The sequence below is a fragment of the Drosophila pseudoobscura genome, chromosome 2, assembly GCF_009870125.1.
Source record: "Drosophila pseudoobscura strain MV-25-SWS-2005 chromosome 2, UCI_Dpse_MV25, whole genome shotgun sequence".
Classification (NCBI taxonomy): domain Eukaryota; kingdom Metazoa; phylum Arthropoda; class Insecta; order Diptera; family Drosophilidae; genus Drosophila; species Drosophila pseudoobscura.
This window is the reverse complement of record NC_046679.1, coordinates 19,006,589-19,025,356: the sequence shown is the minus strand read 5'-3', so window position 1 is coordinate 19,025,356 and position 18,768 is coordinate 19,006,589. Positions and strand designations below refer to the sequence as shown.

Genomic DNA, 18,768 nt, shown 5'->3' with positions numbered 1-18,768 from the left:
TCGTTTGGTTTAATTCACTTTGGAAATGAAGTAAACCACCTTATCTTTTTATCTTTCATATCTGACTTTGAAATCGGGTTGAGAACTCCAACTCCACATTAGGCAAAAATACTTTCTGTCGAGTTTTGAATGATCAGTAACAATTGCCTAGAAGTGGTTTGTGTAGAACCAAGATTACACCAAACTATAAATAAAAGCACTTGTTGAAATTCACAACAAACTCCTGACTTACAAATTGATATACGCTCAAGCCATACACATATTACATACCCCTACACTTCAAAGTAACTGTTTAACCAACCAAATAAATAATAATTGTGCTACAGAAAAGTAGCACTGTACTATTTCACAAAGAAACCAACATATAACCAACCAATATAACAATCGGACTTAAGCGTCAGACTCTCCAACTACAAAATTTATAATGACGTATGGCGTATACTGTATGTAAGATAGATTAGGCTCGGCGATATGGACATGTCAATGAGCTGCAACATTAACTCAGAGTTTCTACAAGTGAAACAATTTTGTTTAGCCACACGAAGTGATTGGTTTGCGCCGGTTCGAAATGAACGGGTGTAACAAAAACACCCAAGAAATCATACATGGTTGCTTACGAGCATTCGTTGTTCATGAGCTCTACCCAAAGCGGCGGTTCGGGTTCAGGTCCATTTTCTTTTTGCATGAATATTTTTCTTCCACCTTGCGTGAATTTTTGGTGGGCGTTTGTATCAAAATATATACGATTTATAATGGATATCAATTCAAAAATTGTTTCTGAACAAATTACGAGTGCCATTCTGCCGTACGTGCTCAAATGTGTTAAAAAGTACACTGCAAGATAGCCATAGAATTTGATAGCCATGAAAAATTGAAAACATTGAAAAATACCCATCGTGGGTAATTGAACACTGCCATATATTTGTATAGTACAAATTTGTATAAAACAAATGTTTAATTTTCAACCCTTTAAAATAAATTTCCTTTGTCAATCAATCATTTCTTGGTTTCAATCTTAATGAATTCATGTGCAAGAAATCCAAAGTCAAAAATGTTCACGCTTTTTCGTGACATTGTCCACTTTGGTAACAACCATACTATTCGGATATACTTAATGTAGCTAAACAATAAATATTTACACATTGTGAACAGGCTGCTGATAGGCAGCGAAACTTTTTAAATTAAAGAGTAAACCAAAAATATTTTTTTTTCTTATTATACATTTTTTTTATTAACTGCTTTTTTACTTATTTTAAAAATAAAATAGTTTCAATTTAAAATATTCTGAATGAAAATAATTATTTCAATTATACGGAGTATGTGTACATATACTTCAAAAAGAGATATGTTATTAAAACAATCTAATTCTGCAATCTAATTTACAAACTGCACAAGAAAAACAAACAATATCCAGAAGAAAAGACTTATATCGTATCCAGTGGAAGACTTTGGAACTTTTGAGTTCCACTCTACTAAAATTTAAAGAGTTGCTCGACAGTGTTAAAACCGACAGCAAGGTCATAACACCATTTTCCAGTACAACACAAGACAAAGAGCACAGGATACAAAAGCGAATAATAATTTGCATGGATCCAAAAAAAAAAATTATTTTATGTACAAATTGGCTTGGTAGCTTTATAACTTTCTGTTTGTTTTTTTTTTTTATTACGATAAAACTAATGCTTTCTTTAATATTATAAAATGGATCGATGGTCAAGGTATGGATAGACAGAAAAATGTGTTTTTTTGTATTGCAGAATATTTATGACCCAGTTTGTACCAGCTGGAAAGCATACATGTGATCTTTACTGGCTAGCCTGCTGGTGAGCATGCTAAGAGATATCCTTACGGGGAAAAATAATGTATTGAAGTAAGCGAAATATATGTATGCCTTAGTTTGGCTTTCTAGTCGTGCTGATAGCAGAGCAGCGGCAGAGATGATCGACTTTTACACTTTTGAAATCCAAATTTGCTAGCGAGTTGGAATGCCCTGTGCGCCCAGCTAGTTAGATTAGCTAATTTGAATTTTAAACTGAAACAATCGATCATCTCTGTCTCGGCGCTGCCACCCACCAGATTGGAACAAAGCCTTCCAACACGAATATCCGGTTACCTTAGCAACTTAGGATCTGCGTCTGTTTACATTAGGGATGCGTTAAAAAAACGCAGTTTTTGTACATAAAGCATAAACCTAGCGGTATCAAGAATCAACGTTACAATTCAACGTACATATGTACATAATATGTATTACATATATATGTAGGTGCGTTTTTTCAAAATATTTTTGCCTCTGTACCTTTCTGCCTATCAGCGCAACTATCACCACTAGTAAGAAAAAAAAAACAGATCTAAAAATAAAATTATGGCCTCTAACCATTAAAGGAAAAAGGTAAAAATATACATACCAGGTATGCTCCGGTTTTCACTTACTTTTGCGTTTTCAACCAAAACGGTCAGTTTTATTTTTTAGGTGCTCACGTTTTCGCACATTTTTAGTTTCTTACGACCTGTTAACAGCACAATTTTTATTTAATGTTATTAGTGTAATACAATTATGTGTAAGAGAGAGCATAAAATCTCCTGTTATTGGTAACAGAGATTTCATTTCGATGTAACGATAACCGAATCTGGCTCCGGCGGCTGGCTGTTATGTTAGTAAAAAAAAAAAGTAAAGTGTTGTTGCCCTGACCAATTGTTTTAGAGTAAAATTTGAGGGCACAACCTAAGTTGATCTGTTAAAAGTGTCAATTATAATGCATCAATTAGGGATTTATAAATTATTTTCTTTTAATTAAGATTTGTTTTGTTGTTTTGATTTTGAAAACGGAAAACATTTGCGTTGTGCGAAAACGGGAGCCCCAAATTTTTGGGTTTTTAAAAACAAAAACAGAAAGTTTTGGCGAAAGTGACAACTGGAGCCTGCCAATGTCCTTAGACATTATTTAAATGGAGTGAGTAAAAGTTCCCATTTCTACAACGAAAACATAAAATAAATAACATCATTGAGTTTTACAAAATTTTGTTCATTTCTTTCCGTGTCATCAAACACACAAATCTCATAAATTAATAGTGTGCGTTTGCGAATATAAACGCATATTCTACGTTATTGCATTTATTCTGATATCAATAGAAAACTCGCGTCAGTATAAAAGGCAATGAGACAGCGAAATGTAGACCAAAGAAAAAAACGATAAGTATTGATACTTTCAAGTTATGATCAATTTGAATAGTTTTCTCATCACGATTTTTGTTTATTTTATTCAGCCAGCATCCGTTTTTCACTTTCACAAAATTTTTCCGATTTACTTTTACTTCCGTTTTCACTATCCTCAAAATTTCATACTTTTCAAAACGGAATCATTTTCCTCGACGAAATGAAAAGTAAACGGCTTTTGCAAAATGAAAATATATATGACTTATTGATGCATTAACATAAACTTAACACCTATATCAAGGCAAATTGGCTTGTGCTTTCTTTGTAAATACATTTTTCTTAACCCAAACTAAAATTTGGCTCGTAAACAATTGGTCAGGGCAACCACTTTTATCTTTTTGGTCCAAGCAGCTGAATCAGTCCGATTTGGTTAAGGGAACGTTGGCAAGCACAATTATGCTTGTAACAGCACAGACTGTGCTTAAAACACGAACGTAACAGAACATCTGGGTAAGGAAGACTGTTTCCTGTCATATAAGATTTCTTGATGTTCTTAACTTGCGTACTTTCTGCCGTCTTTTTGCTTCAAAACAATCAATTGAAAAAAGTCCTTTTTATCATCCTTTTATTTTCAAAACAACCAGGTCAGCTCTTTTTGTTTGCCAGAACCGAGGAGAAAATTATACATATCGATGCCAAAAATTTGTGAAACCGGGAGCTCCTTAAAACGAAAAGTAAACGTGTTGGCTGAAAACGTAATCCGCAAAAGTAAATGAAAATCGGAGCCTGGCTGATTATTCTGTTTTTGGATGTGTATGTGACTCTTATAAGAGTATTCGACCGGTGTCTTTGATACAAATTTTACTGAACGTTATCAAGTATGGTCATTTCCGTAATTGCATCGCACGGATCACTGTTCAACATTTAAAGTTTAAAATCAGTTACAATAAAACTGTTTTCTAGTTTAACAAGAGGCTTTTTTATAAAGGTTGAAGCTTAATTTATAAGTTTGTTTTCAAGACAGTTTTAAGAAACCAAGGATTCGTACAGGCCAAAAAATTAAGCTGTCGTAAGCAGAAAGCGAACTCGTAAGGCAATATTTTAATGTGACTAAGCTTAGAATAATTTTCATTGGTATAAGTCAAGTTTTTTGTATTATTTTATACTTTTTTTTAATTTAATGTTAAACCCGGAACATATCTGACAAGATCAAAAATTTTTTGGGTTAATACATGTTAAAAAATAATCCCTTATATGCTCTCCACACTAAGCACATCTCGAGGGAACGGTGGGAATTTTTTACAGATGTTAATCGGTGTCTATGTTATTTGCTATACTAAAACAATACATATGTGTACAATAAACTTTATTCTTTGGACTCCCTCACAAATTGTAGCAGCTCTGTTTGAAAGTTGGTTTGGCCTGGGCTGCTCGCAATTCAATGGAGTATCTCTCGATCGGTTTCCTACTGCTCCTTCTGGATTGTTCAGATTAATCCGCTTCAATGCGGCACTTTGGTTGATGAAAGAATAATAGAGCTTCAGCTGGATCTGTCCTGGTCGACATTAACGGAAGGGTTAAGAAAACTCTTCACAGGACACCAGCAAAATTCTGGCAGAATTATATCCACTTCGTCTTGAACGTCTCATCCTAGTTAAAATTTCTCCACATTTTCTGAATAATTGTTTTCGACCTTCTTAACTTTAATTTGATTAAACTAAAATTGGCCTTTGCCTGCCCAGAAAGCCGTCAAAAATTGCCACGACCAAGGAGTTGTGTGGATTGAGTCCTGACATCTTGAAGTCCTCCAATGAAATTTTCTCCTGATGTATTCCACAAAGAAATTTCGCAAAATAATCGGAGTCTAATGGATATGAAAATTGCTTTGTACCATACGTGACTATGTCAAATTAAACGCTTTGGGTACTATCTTAGTAGAAATCACGATACGCTTGAATCGGTCTTCACAAAACAGCTTAGATTTAGCTGGAAAAGAAGTTATATTCTCAGAACCAACACCAACTCATTTAAATACATGACAGGGCTATCCGATCATCCTTGCAATGTTGGGAACGACGACGACTTGGGGATTTGATGGCAGCCGTTTGTTCTTCAGACCGACAAGTACGAGTGTAAGAATGGTCTTCGGTATAGAACAGGTTACAACATTCTTAAGCCTGTGATATAATAAACGAATTTCTTGGGTAGCCAACTCGCGGTTGTCAACCTGACTACAAATATCCTCCATCCTGAGAAATGCTAGTTATACAACGAGGTTTCTTCCCATATACCTTGAAGAGCCCTAGATAACTGGACTCCATCCAATCCAAACTAAAGATCTACGTAATGTGTCTTATCTCTGCAAATTTAGTCATTCTCGATAAGAGTAAGCTAGCCTCATTTTCATGGGCAGCTATTAGCCACGATGTATGGACTATAGGGACAATGAACTGAGACTCACTGGGTTTCGTTTGGATAACAATCCTCGGGCTGACAAAAGAAGTCTTAAAAGGAAGTCTCCTTAAAGAACGTTGATCAACAAGGTAGATACTAACTTAATTATATAGTTTATGCTGCAAAAGAGAGTGCTCGATAATACAAAAAGGTGTACCAAAACGCAGATAAGGGGTTTTTTGGTTTTTGACTGATCCAACATTTAAAAGCTGCTTTATGGCATCGAATACCCCTCCTTCTGCCATTTAAACAAAAGGTTAAAATATTTATATCCCCTGGGAGTGTATAAGAATAACCTAAGCTTGGTAACATATCTCGTTATTTGCCCAAGCACGTTTGAAATCATATTTAAAAATACTGAAAGCAATAATGAGGACTAATTTATAAATTAATGCAAAAAAAAATCAATATTTACCTAAAACTTATAAAAGTATAGAATTATTGTTTGACACAAATCATAAAAAAAAACATATATATTGTGTTTGGATGGATCTACGAGAGCCATAAAACGCTATACCTAACAATATGCTGATATAATAGTTGATTAATCTATCATACTGAGACATTTTTCATTATCATTATTTTTGTTTTTGTCTTAAAGTGAACTAGACACTTTAATATGATAATATTGCATCTTATTTAAATGACACTATTATCGCCCAAAATTATATACTCATTCAGATGCGTGTGTATGTATATTTTAATATAACCATTTGCAGAAAGATTAATAGCTGAATTTCAAGAAATAGATTAAATTAAATTCTAAAAATACACTCGATTAACCTAATATACCTTATAATTACATAATACAAAAAATAATCATAATTTATACGGATATTGAAAAAATATCATGTAGTGCTGATGGTAACTTCGAAGTGACTCTTGCAACAAAAGCCACAATTTACTCTGAAGGATTAGTCGAATGGAAGCCGCCAGCTATATACAAGTCATCCTGTGAGATAGATGTAGAATATTTCCCATTTGATGAACAGACATGTGTTCTAAAGTTTGGCAGTTGGACTTATGACGGGTTTAAGGTAGGTCTGTCAAAATCTGCCTATTATTTACTTAAATTTAATATAAAATTATATATTTTTGATTTTATAATGTATATGTATTTGTTTTTGTTGTTAAAAAATCGAATATTTGAAAGGAAGCGAAATTTCGCCCTACGTTCCAAATACACAATATTCTGAAATTGCATTTACGTACAATTTTAATTTGAATTTCCACGCATTTTACTATTTTTTTTTTTTTTTAATTAGGTAATTGAAATACCAATGACCAATACAAATAAATATAGAAAAATTTAATGCACTGGAGACGGTTCGTGAAATCATTCACACTTATTTGATTTTCTAGTTAATATTTCTGTACTCATTGTTACATATAATTAAAATTTCCCAATGTTGAATACATAATTTTGTACATAAAAGAAATTAACATCCATTATTTGTATACTGATTCATGTTTTTTCAATTATTATTATATAGAAGATATTTAAATTTGATTTCATAAAGTAAATGCGCATATATATGTAACTTGATTTTTAATACATAAGCATACATAAAGGTATATTCTTAAAAATATTTTTTCAAATATCCAGGCAGGCTCCGGCTTTCATTTTCACAAAAACTTTCCGATTTACTTTTGAAAACGCAAAAATTGGTGCTCCCGTTTTCGCAAAATGCAAATTATTTCCGTTTTCATAACTGAAACAATTTTCTCACCGAAATGAGAATTGAACGGCATGTTATACAACAAAACTAATCTTATTTGGAAAAGAACAAAATATATGTCTTTTTGATGCATTAACAATTAATTGCTACCATTACCAGAGAAATATAGCTTTTGCATTTCTTATAAGCACATATTTCTTAATTTTCCGTTTTCATGGTAAGTGCTGTCGCATATTGGGACATTGGGCCATTTCGGCTTGATAAATAAATAACTTTTGAACAAATCAAGGAAAATTTTGTTAAATGACTTAATTCTTAAGTCAATCGGGCTACGATAAATTATTAAAGTTAAAATTTTGTCTAATTGGTTATTTTTGTAAAATAATCATCCACATTTGAAACAATATGTAACTTAACGTTCCTATGGAATAATTATTTACCAATTTTTTTGGTAGACATGTGAGAGTCTAATTGATGATATGTTAGGATGTACTAGTATATGGATGTCGTTTTTGGGTTATGTTTCAACATTAATAACTTGAATTTACAAAAATATGTTCCTGAATATCTCTGAAATCGTTTTCTATATGTTCTTTGAATATCTGTTTTCCAAATTGTAGAACAGAATTTTGCGGTTCCGAGAGGTTTGGCTCCTACAGCGATTTAAGTTGTGCTGCCTCACCCAAACTGGCCGAAATAGAGCTACCCAAAGGATTTTGCTCCTACTGCAGCTCTTTTTTGGCCGTTTTTCGTGCAAGAATTCGTCATTAAAATCGAAATTTATCAGCTCTTTTGATTATTGATACATCGAAATAAAATCTCTATTACGTATAAAAGAGGCTTTTGTACGCGCAATGCACTAAATTGTACGCTTAACACGACATGAGAAAATTATACATATCGGGAGCACCTAAAACCGAAAAAGGACCGTTTTGGTCGAAAACTTAAAACGTAAAAGTATGCGGAATCCGGAGCCACTTTAATTCACCAGTCACTTTAATTCACGCGTGCATACAGTGATAGGAATGAACCTAATTGTTGTTCAGAAGAGGTAACCGCCAAAAATATAAACAATGTAACCGATCCCAAATGTATCATTACAATAAAGGTCAAGTTTATAATTTACCAAGAAAGATGTAATATTTCCAATTAAAAATGTGTATGTGCTAAGTGTAGCTTATATAAGAAATATGTATATATAATAAAATTTATTTTCGATTAGTAATTGCAAATACTTACCTGGATTCAAGTTGAAGTAAACTCGCTTATAAATTACACAGCCCCAGAAAAAAAAACGAGGGGGAACGTTGTGAGTTGCTACTGCGACCGCAACTCTACTTTTACACCCGATACTTAGTCAGTATAGTCAGTCTCCTCCGGCAGACGCCGCTAATATTAAACGACACGACAACGAGTGGGAGAAACAGAAAATCAGTCTGAGCGTGTCGTAGGGCGCTGCGTAGCCACTGCAAATTGATTCGTTCCTTTTGGCTATAAAAATTATCCGATCTGATCCAGATTCAGCAATCTGATAGATATGGTCATTCTCTATGATTGTGCGTTAGTGTTTTAGTTTTCTCGATTCTTCAATATTGTGGATGCCACACTTTGTGGGGGCGGATGGGGGTGTGGCGAAATTTCGAAACAAACTTGTCAAGGTCCGATATAGCAGGAGTGTGGATACCGAATTTGATTGCACTAGCTCTTATAGTCTCTGAGATTCTTGAACTCACATTTTGCTATAGGCAAAGCCGACCATGAAACCTGTGAGTTAGAGAGCGACAGAGCGAGAGAGAATTAAATTGTTTTCTTTATTCTTGCTATAATAATTATACGATCTGGTTTAGATTTTGCACTCTAAAAGATATAGTCATCCTTTACGATTCTGCGTTTTCTGTTTTCAGTGCACCAAAATGACACTTTTTTTGTGGGGCTGTGTTATTAAAGAAGAAAGTATTATATATCAGGGTTCTACAAAAAATAGCGATATAAAGCTATTTAGTTTGAGAAAAATTAACCAACCGTTGAAAGTTATTGTTAATATATATTGAATTTTAAAAAAATGTTTTCTAATTTTTCTCAATCAGTTCAGTTTGACCATTCAAACGGTTCAGATTGACAAAACTCTAAGAATTTTAAACTCTTTTTATCACAGAATTGATATCATTATTTGATTCAGTGATGTAATTCAACCTCTCAATTTCGCTACGAAAGTCCCTTCGAATTCTGCCGAACACAGAAAAGGTCGGAGGGTCTAAAAATGAATTTTTGAATTTTTTTTAATGATTTACAATATGAAAATATAATTAATATAATATAAGAAAATATAATAAGTTAATAGCTCGCTGTATTATTCACCACTTTTAAATTTGTAAATATTTTTAAGCATATTGATAGTTTTCATTATTATGTAATTTTCTTTAAAATTTCTCTATAACTATCGTATGCAAATCTTTATCGTTTCAAATTATGCGTTATATAGAAGTTTCGACATGCTCATCATTATTTCACATAAGGAAGACGAGGAATTTTTAAGAGTACCAAAAAAATTGCATCTACCGTTGTAGAAATATTAAACGTAGCTTTGATCTTATTGATGGAATGGTGGATCGTTAATAAAATCAAAACATTCTGTTGTTAATATAACTGCATCCAAATCTGGATAAATTAACAGCGCTCCATTCCTTCTACAGCAACTATTAGACCGAAACTTCTAATGCCTCTCGTTAGATACTATTTGGCGGGCAGCATTTGAGTCATGTGTCGGACCTGCATCAGGTACAAATGTTTACTTCTTTGCCGATCCCTTCGGAAAGTGCCGGGTCTCTACTTTTATACCCTGTACTCAGACAGAATATACATACGTGAGTTTATGGTTGATGTAACCTATATACTCCTGTGATATCACAACTGCTTCTTCAGCGCTCGTAAATCGTGTGGTGTGAGGGAATAAAAAGAAGTCATTGGGTGCCAAGTCAGGACTGTAGGGCGATTGAGTAATCAATTCGATGTTTCGACTTCTGGCGTTGTTTCGCTTCAACGCACGCAATTAAAAAAATAAAATGCATTTTTGGCGTGCTGTTTTTATACGAAACGAATACAAAAAGGATGATAAAGGATATATTCTGGCATTTTTTTTTTTGCATACAAATAAGCACAGCCTTAATGTACATACATATGATAATCATGTCGTTTGATATTAGCGGCGTCTGCCGGAGGAGAGCCATACTGACTAAGTATCGGGTATAAATGTAGAGTTGCGGTCTCCGCAGTAACTCACAACGTTCCCCCTCGTTCTTTTTGTATACGCGAAACTCAAATCAATACAATGGTATAGTGGGGAAAGTGGATGTGTGTAACGCCCAGAAGGAAGCATTTCCGACCCCATTAAGTATATATAGTCTTGATCAGCATCAATAACCAGCATCAATATGAATGAATACTAATTTTTAAGAGAAATTTTGTCAGCCCATCTTTAGCTCGATGGTTTGCTTGCGGCACGTATAATTATCCATGTGAAACACATTGTGTTCCTACTTCTAAGCCGCAAACTGACATCGTGTATCCTTGCGATTTATTTTTCTTCATTGCGAATGGAATTCTAATATGAAAGTCAACGCGTTTGAGTTCAATTGACTTGTCTTTTAGAATTATTTCAATGAGTGGTAGCAAAAAATGTTCTCCGTTGTGCTATTTCTGTTGTTCCGAACGATTTCATTCTAGCAAATGCTAGATTTGCTATTGCAATTTCGTTAGAAGACATACCATGAGATAAAGGGTGATTTTTTGACAAATTTGGTTGTCCTCGGACCTTGACTGTTTTGCCCCCGCAAAGGACGAAAATCTGGGGCATCCACAAATTTTAGAAACTTTTAAGGCTAGACCAACCAAATTTGGTATCCACACTCCTGTTAGATCTCACTATAAAACTTATATCTCAAAATTTCGCACCACCCCCTTCCACCCACACAAAGGACGAAAAGCTGTTGCACCCACAATATTAAATATTCGAGTAAACTAAAAACTCACAATCATAGAGAATGACCATATCTATCAGATTGCTGAATCTGGATCAGATCGGATCATTTTAATAGCCAAAAGGAACAAATCAAATGCAGTGGCTATGCAGCGCCCGACGTTACGCTCAGACTGATTTTCTGTCTCTCTCGCACGCACTCTTTGTCGTGTCGTTTAATATTGGCGGCGTCTGCCGGAGGAGAGCCATACTGACTAACTATCGGGTATAAATGTAGAGGTGCGGTCTCCTCAGCAACTCCCAACGTTCCTCCTCGTTAATTATATGAATATGACATCAAACTATTTAGTATGTATTTTTGTTAGGCACCGATTTATTATCAATCAAATAACATTTAAGTAAGCCCTAGGCTGGAGAAGTTAAAAATTCATGAAATTTCAGAGTTCGCCTTTTTTTCCTGGGTGTAATTAGAAAAATGTGTGTTTAATTTAATTTTTATTTGTTATTCTCTATTAAGTTGGCGCCTACTTACATTTCATTACTATTATATTCTTTTTCATTTCTTTTAACATAATTTTCATATAAAAGTTGTGATCTGCCTGAAAGTGGATGCACTCAGTTATTAAATTTAATAACTTCTTAAAACAAAAACTTCGTAAACGAAATTTATCACTACACTAATGCAGAGTACACAGTTATCCATATTTGATAAATACAAGTGTACTCAATTACACTTTGAATGCAACCCGCATCTGGGGATAAAAATATTTTATGTTTTTATTTGCAAGTTTTAGCTGTTTGACGGGATTGTAAAGCACCATGTTGGGATGGGTTGCTTTAATGGTTGCAATGGTGCTGTTAACTATACCTTAAACGACGCTTAAATATCCACCTACACATTTACATATACATACGTGGGTTGCTATTTGAGTTTCCCGCCTAATTATGAACATTTTTAACATATTTTCGCGGCAGTCCAAAGCAAGGCTTTATCAGCCTCTTTTGGCGCTTAAAAACGTTGAACACTCAATTTTTTTAAATATCTGGAAATAAAAAGATCCAGTTAGATGTAAGGAAATGTTTGCAATGCAGAAACCTCTTGATATTTTGGGTGGCTAAAAAATCTGATGAGTGGGGCGATGTGCAAAAACTCGGACTGTGTTAGTAAAATACAGTCCGTATTTAAAGGTAGGTTTTCCTTAATTCTCCAAAAACTTCCCGTCAAAAAATAGTTTTTTACCAGCGTAACCATTATCTCTCTAATATATAAAATCGACATATATAAATAGATATATGTTATATATAATAAATATAAATACACCCGTGCTTTAAGGGTCCATGACATCAGTTTGGCATCATTTGAATGGGATGGTTCAGTATTTTATTTCTGATATCTAACACGTCAGGGCCAAAATCGCTATTTTTAACGGTTTCAACCCCTTTTTTCGGAGATGTGGATTTTCGGACAAATAATGCAGGATCAATTCCGCCAAAACGTTACGTTTTTGTTTTTAGGTGGTCGATATGTTTAACTTTAACATTGCTTCTGTCAAAAAAAAAAAAAAAACAGCTGACATAGTTGTTTCTCAAATATACAGAATGATAAAAATTACTTTTAGTTTTTCAATTGCTTGTTTTGAAACAAAACGGCGGCAGAAAATACGCGATCTATGAAGATCAGGACATCTTAGATGCAATCCTGTGTATTTGACATACGAACTGTGAGTAACAGCAGGCCAATTGAATATTAGAATTCTTGTGGTCAAGCTTTCAAATTTCTGATATAACTTCGAAACGATTTTGGAGAAAGTTCAACCCCATCTGGGTGTTACCTCAAACTAATTTGTTGCTAATTTTTAAGTCCGAATAGTATGTGCCGGGAAACACTTGTTTCGCAAAATTTATTATGTTACGAGCACAGTTTGTGCTGTTGTGCGCAATAATGTATTTTTTGGCAAACGTTCCTTTAACTTTGTCGGGCTGCGATGTATACATATCCTTATTTTATTATGGTTAGTTATTAATAAAAATTTATAAAAATATTTATTACCAAAGATTATCCGTAAAACTGAAAATATAAAAATTTTAGTGGATATGCATAGATTATCCTTAGAGCACTATATTTTTATATTTAATTTTTCTATGCGACTATTCTAAGTGGCTGATTTTATTAACGATCCCTGCCGAAAATTGATCTTCCTAACTTTGCAAACATTACCAGTTGCTGTTGACCAGTTACCGAACCAACAGGCGTTGAATTGTTGAGTATTTGGCTCGCTGTGAAACACCCATAGCGTCGATTAATGTTTAGTTTCGGGATCAAATTCATATATAGGTATTCATGATGTTAAACACAGCCTCACAATCGTGTTTTTTGATAATTTTCTTACACCAATCGACACGGGCTTCCTTTTTAAATTGTGTGGAAACCAGCGTGAACACACCTTTTACACCATGAGGTCATCTTGGAAAATGTTATTGATGGACGTCATCCTAATGCCTAAAGATGCCTCAATCTCACAATATCTGTCAAAAAATATCTAATATCTAATTATCAAAAAATTTAGAAAAACCATCAAGCTAGACCATATATTCTAAACAGGCTGTGCATTTTTTTCCTCACAAAACATAACTAACTATCTATTCTTTCGTTTATTTTGAATCTATATGATATAATAAGTGGTCCGACCCGATCGATTCCTACAAAATATCTACATCCTGTCTATATAAAAAACGAAACTTAGTCATGAAAGCTTCCTTTTGTGCGTTAGAAACTTCGTTCCAATGTGATAATAACCTCCAATAATCTACTCTACTTTCTGGGAACTAAATATATATGAATATAAACCTGAAATCGAATGTAAAAGGAAACAAAGAATTAGCTTAGCAAGAGCGATTCCATTTTTTCAACCAGGGACTATAGAAATGTTTTGACTGATCGGATTAAATATCTGAAAAGTGTAACGATAAACAATAAGCTATGATCCACATACATACTATTTACGAATAAGATGTATACCCAAAAATTAAAAAATGCTTTTCCAAAAATTATTGACGAATTATTTACACTAAAAATAAAAAGTCAAGATCTTTTAAAAAGATATTTAATTATTATTCTAAAAAATAATAATATCTGATAATTTTATGTGTATTCCTCTTTATGTATGTACATATGTATATATATATATACAATATATAATTAATATCTATGTATAGATATACTAATCAAATACAAACATGTGTATATACGTATATGTATATATTTTGTATACATATGTATGTATGTATGAATTTATGGAATATAATGATTATAGTTGTATATTAGTTTGCAATACAAATTATTGGCGTATACTTACATGGTAACAGGAGTTGTGCTAAAAATATATATTTTTCAGTGCTGATGGTCATTATGAAGTCACACTTATGACAAAAGCAATAGTCTATAGTAATGGACTGGTGATTTGGCAACCACCTGCCGTCTATAAATCGTCTTGTTCAATCGATGTTGAATATTTTCCGTATGACGTACAAACGTGCATCTTAAAATTAGGAAGTTGGACCTATGATGGTTTTAAGGTGCTAATCTAACTTTATTTAATTTTAGACCCTTGACTTTTATTTTATATTTTTTCTAAAGCCAAAAAAACCTTTCACTTCTTTACATTTAAATATGCATGCAAAAGTAATTGGGAATGATATCATAAGAATGGCATTTGTTTTGTTAATGAATTCACTCAATTGAAATTGTGTTTTTAAATAATAGAATAAGTTTTTGACATAGCTATAATTTGAGCTTGCTTGAATTGTATCAAAAACTTCTGTCCATGCATATATAGAACACATATGTAAATACTTATGCATGGTATGTACCTTAAAATGCATGTGTGATTATACTTGTTGCGAAAGCAAAGCGATTCCCATGCTTTGTTTCATATGCTTGGAGTGCATGTGCCATGCTCTGAAATTAGACCTAGACCTTTCAATATTGTCTTGAAATTATTTTTTTCCGTATAGCATGTGATATATAAAAATACATACTCGTAAATGGCCAAGCATGAACATTAAATTTTACTTTTTTATGATGATGATCAACATGAAATTAGCTGGTAGAATTTCGACCTTTTACTTCTGTATGAGTGATTGTATATTTGAGACGGCGCATGCTGCATCTCCGACTCTAGCTTCTCTGCCAGTGGTGGATGTGATCTTTCGGTAACTCTCAATGGCCTTTAATATTATTTTCATCTTTAAACCTTTTTTTTTTTCGCAAAAATGTATGCATAAATTTTAAATTATACAAATGTAAACTAAAAGACTTACACCAAGCAAGCCTATAAGTAAGACATAAAAAGTAGTATACAAAATTCGGCTAAAATTAGGGAATGGCCTTCCACGACTTGCTGTTGTTTCTATTACTTAGTGGCAAATTTTAACAATGACCGGAGAATATTGAGAGTAACGCAAAAAAAAAAAATTATTCTAAAAATACTATTGCTGCCAGAAGTTTAATTTGAGTTTTGGTGTTGCCATTATTGGGTCTTTTTGATATTTTATTTAAAAATGATTCATAGGTTGAGCATGGTAATTTGAAATTAGAAGTGTTTTACATGATGCACAAGATCTAATGGAGACCCCAGATGTCAAACACTGTACAAAAAAAACTTATACACATTAATAATACTATTAAAAATAAGGTACGAATTACATAAACTTACGAATATCTCACATAATAAATACGTCTTCGAAACAGAAAAATAAGTGATTTTTCAACTGAAAGGCAAATTGAAAGCGAAGAATATCAAACTAGAACTGTGATATAGGTTTATCCGAGGAATGCCGACTAAATATAAATAAATATGTATATGTACTCTTTTATCAATATCTATTTAAATTACTGATGAATGCTTCGCCGACTGATCATCGCATTGTATGCAGTTGCTGTTAAATACATAACATATGCGGTACTTTTTCGATGTATTTCCTTTCTGGCTATATTTCTTTTCATGTCTTGTTCATGGCCATATTTTGCCTGTACTCCGTTTATAAATAGTTTGAAAAATCTCGCACGTTTTTACAATGCTTACTATTTTTTATTTAATAGTATTGTTTTTGTGAAAAGTTATATATTTCTGAACTCCTAGCTACTAAGCCCCTCTATTGAAATTGCTTTACTATGTTATAAAATGGTTAGCAAAATTGATGATTTTATAGAATTCCATTTTGGAATAGTGCGTTAGTAAAAAAGAAATGTTATAAATGTATTGACAGCAGTATGGATTTAAAAGGATCCCTGAACTCATTCTTAGAAACAATCACTGACGTGAAAGTCAAGTCAATACCATCGATGAGCAATGGAATTAAAACCGAAATTCCGGCTCTTCTAGATGACGACCATCTCCATCCAATCTAGGTGATCTCTTTCTCGTCTTTTGACAACTGATCTCTTTTTCAATACATATTCTGGGTTGGATTTTTCTTTTGAGCATGGCATTTGGGACGGTATTTACAAACGCCTAATTAATGTAGCTATACATAAAAAAGGGAAAACACAAGAAATCATTTTTTCGACTTGTTGTAAGTTTTTAAAGATACTTTTTTGAAAAATCTACCGCAAAATGTGATCAATTTTGAATTTGTAAGCCCAATATTTTCCAGACGGTAAGCTGAAGCTACAAAGTGTTCATGTAATATTTCTAGCTACATTTATCAGCTTTACAGAATTTCAATATTCAATACAACCAGATGTAAGATACTAAAGTTATGTGAAGAAAATTACAACACTAACATGTTTAATTTAAAAAAAATCACAAATTTAAAGCAATAAATCTATCCGAAAAAATCGGTTTGGTTCGAAGCGTAAATATTGTGTTGCATGTTGTCATTAGAGAAGTAAAATAATATGCTACAAAATGATTGTTGATGTAACAACGTATTTATTGAAGTCCAATAAAGTTTCTGATCCGTTAAGAAAACATTTATTTATACCAGCTATAATAACCAAGTCGAGGCATTGTGTCCGTCCGTATACATATATGAAAAGGTTTCCCTCAGTGATCGAATCCTACTGATCACCTTTTCGACCAGTGGGCCTATTCGGATTGTTTCCTCTAACCCTCACGTAAGTCACTTAGTACCGTGCTTAATGAGCACTAGGATTTGATTTATGGTGGCTCGTTTCAGTCCTACCGGAGCTGCTCATCCAATCGACTATTTTTTCTGAATGATTTCCATCAAATACTTATTTATTTCAGAAACAAATTATTGAGAAACCTATTCTTATTTCATCGTTTTTTATGATTTTGTGATATAACTTAACGATAGCGATAACTTGAACTCGCACACCATTTGTTTATTTAAATTGACAAGAAGAAATTATTTACTAGACAATAGAGTGAGACGTTTTTGTAAAAAAACCTATTTTGTGGTTGCTCACAAGATAAATGTGAGGAAAAAATCGAAATCGAGCATTTGAGATTCGTTTTTTGTGGATTTATTTTTGTCGTATTTCGCATAAAGCTTTATAGCTCTAAATTTTCGAAAACTTTTTCATCGATGGATATTCCAGAAAGTTGTGGTGAGTGAAATTTGTATGAATCCTCATAATTTTAAGCCAAAGGTAAATACAAAATGTTTCACTACCTTTACATACACAACAAGTATATGTACTAATATATTTATATTTAATCAACTCCTGCAAAAAATCGGAAACGGCTATACAATTTAGATAATCAGGCAGGCTCCGTTTTTTACTTACTTTTGCGGAAAGCGTTTTCAGCCAAAACGTTTCGTTTTATGGTGCTCCAGTTTTCACATATTTTTTTTATAGATATGTTTCATTTTTCGTCGTGTCTGGCAAACAAAAACAGCTGATCAGGATGCTTTGTAAAAATACGGTGTGATTAAAATGCCTCTTATTTTTTCAATTGCTTTTTTTGAAGCATACGACAGCAGAAATTTCGTGATCTAAGAAGTACCAGACATCTTAGATGCAACACTTGTGTATCTAACATGTCTGACGAAGTAATAGCATGCTGACGTGTAAGTAATAGCATGCAAATTGAAAATTATATTGCTAATGGTCAAGATTTCCGACTTTCAAAATGATTTTGGAGAAAAATGATATATGCATTCCACTGGATATAAAGAAGCGGGACTTAAAAAAAAATAATTATTTGCGGCATTTACATTTTAGAGTCAAAATTAAATGGGGCGGGAAACAGCTGTGCTTACCCAGATGTTAAGCGCATGTTAAAAGCACAGTCTGAGCTGTTATGCTGTGCTGTAATGCGTAAAAATTTCTTTCTTTTCAAATCGTACTACGTCAGCTGTTTGCACCAAAACGATAATTGTTGTTGCCCTGGCTAAATTTGAGGTTGGGTTAAAAAAAATTATTTTGTAAAGAAAGCAAAAGTTTAATTGCACTGAAATAGGTGCCAAGTTTATGTTAATGCATCAATAAATCATCTATTGTTTTCCTTTTGCAATTAAAATTCGTATTGTTGAAT

General features: G+C 33.1%; 1 protein-coding gene across 6 annotated transcripts in view; it reads left to right on the top strand.

Moving 5' to 3' along the window:
* The window catches only part of nAChRalpha4 (nicotinic acetylcholine receptor alpha4), a 57,656-nt gene that overhangs the window by 11,297 nt on the left and 27,591 nt on the right, over positions 1 to 18,768 (top strand). For 3 of the 6 annotated variants that reach the window (XM_033377095.1, XM_033377093.1, XM_033377091.1), the window contains one exon: positions 6,465 to 6,645. The exons of 2 other annotated variants lie outside the window; for them this stretch is intronic. In XM_033377095.1, coding sequence (XP_033232986.1) covers positions 6,465 to 6,645 — 181 coding nt within the window. Of the gene's footprint in view, positions 1 to 6,464; positions 6,646 to 14,658; positions 14,840 to 18,768 lie in introns of all 6 variants that reach the window. One more of the 6 variants, XM_033377092.1, reaches the window with a different exon arrangement.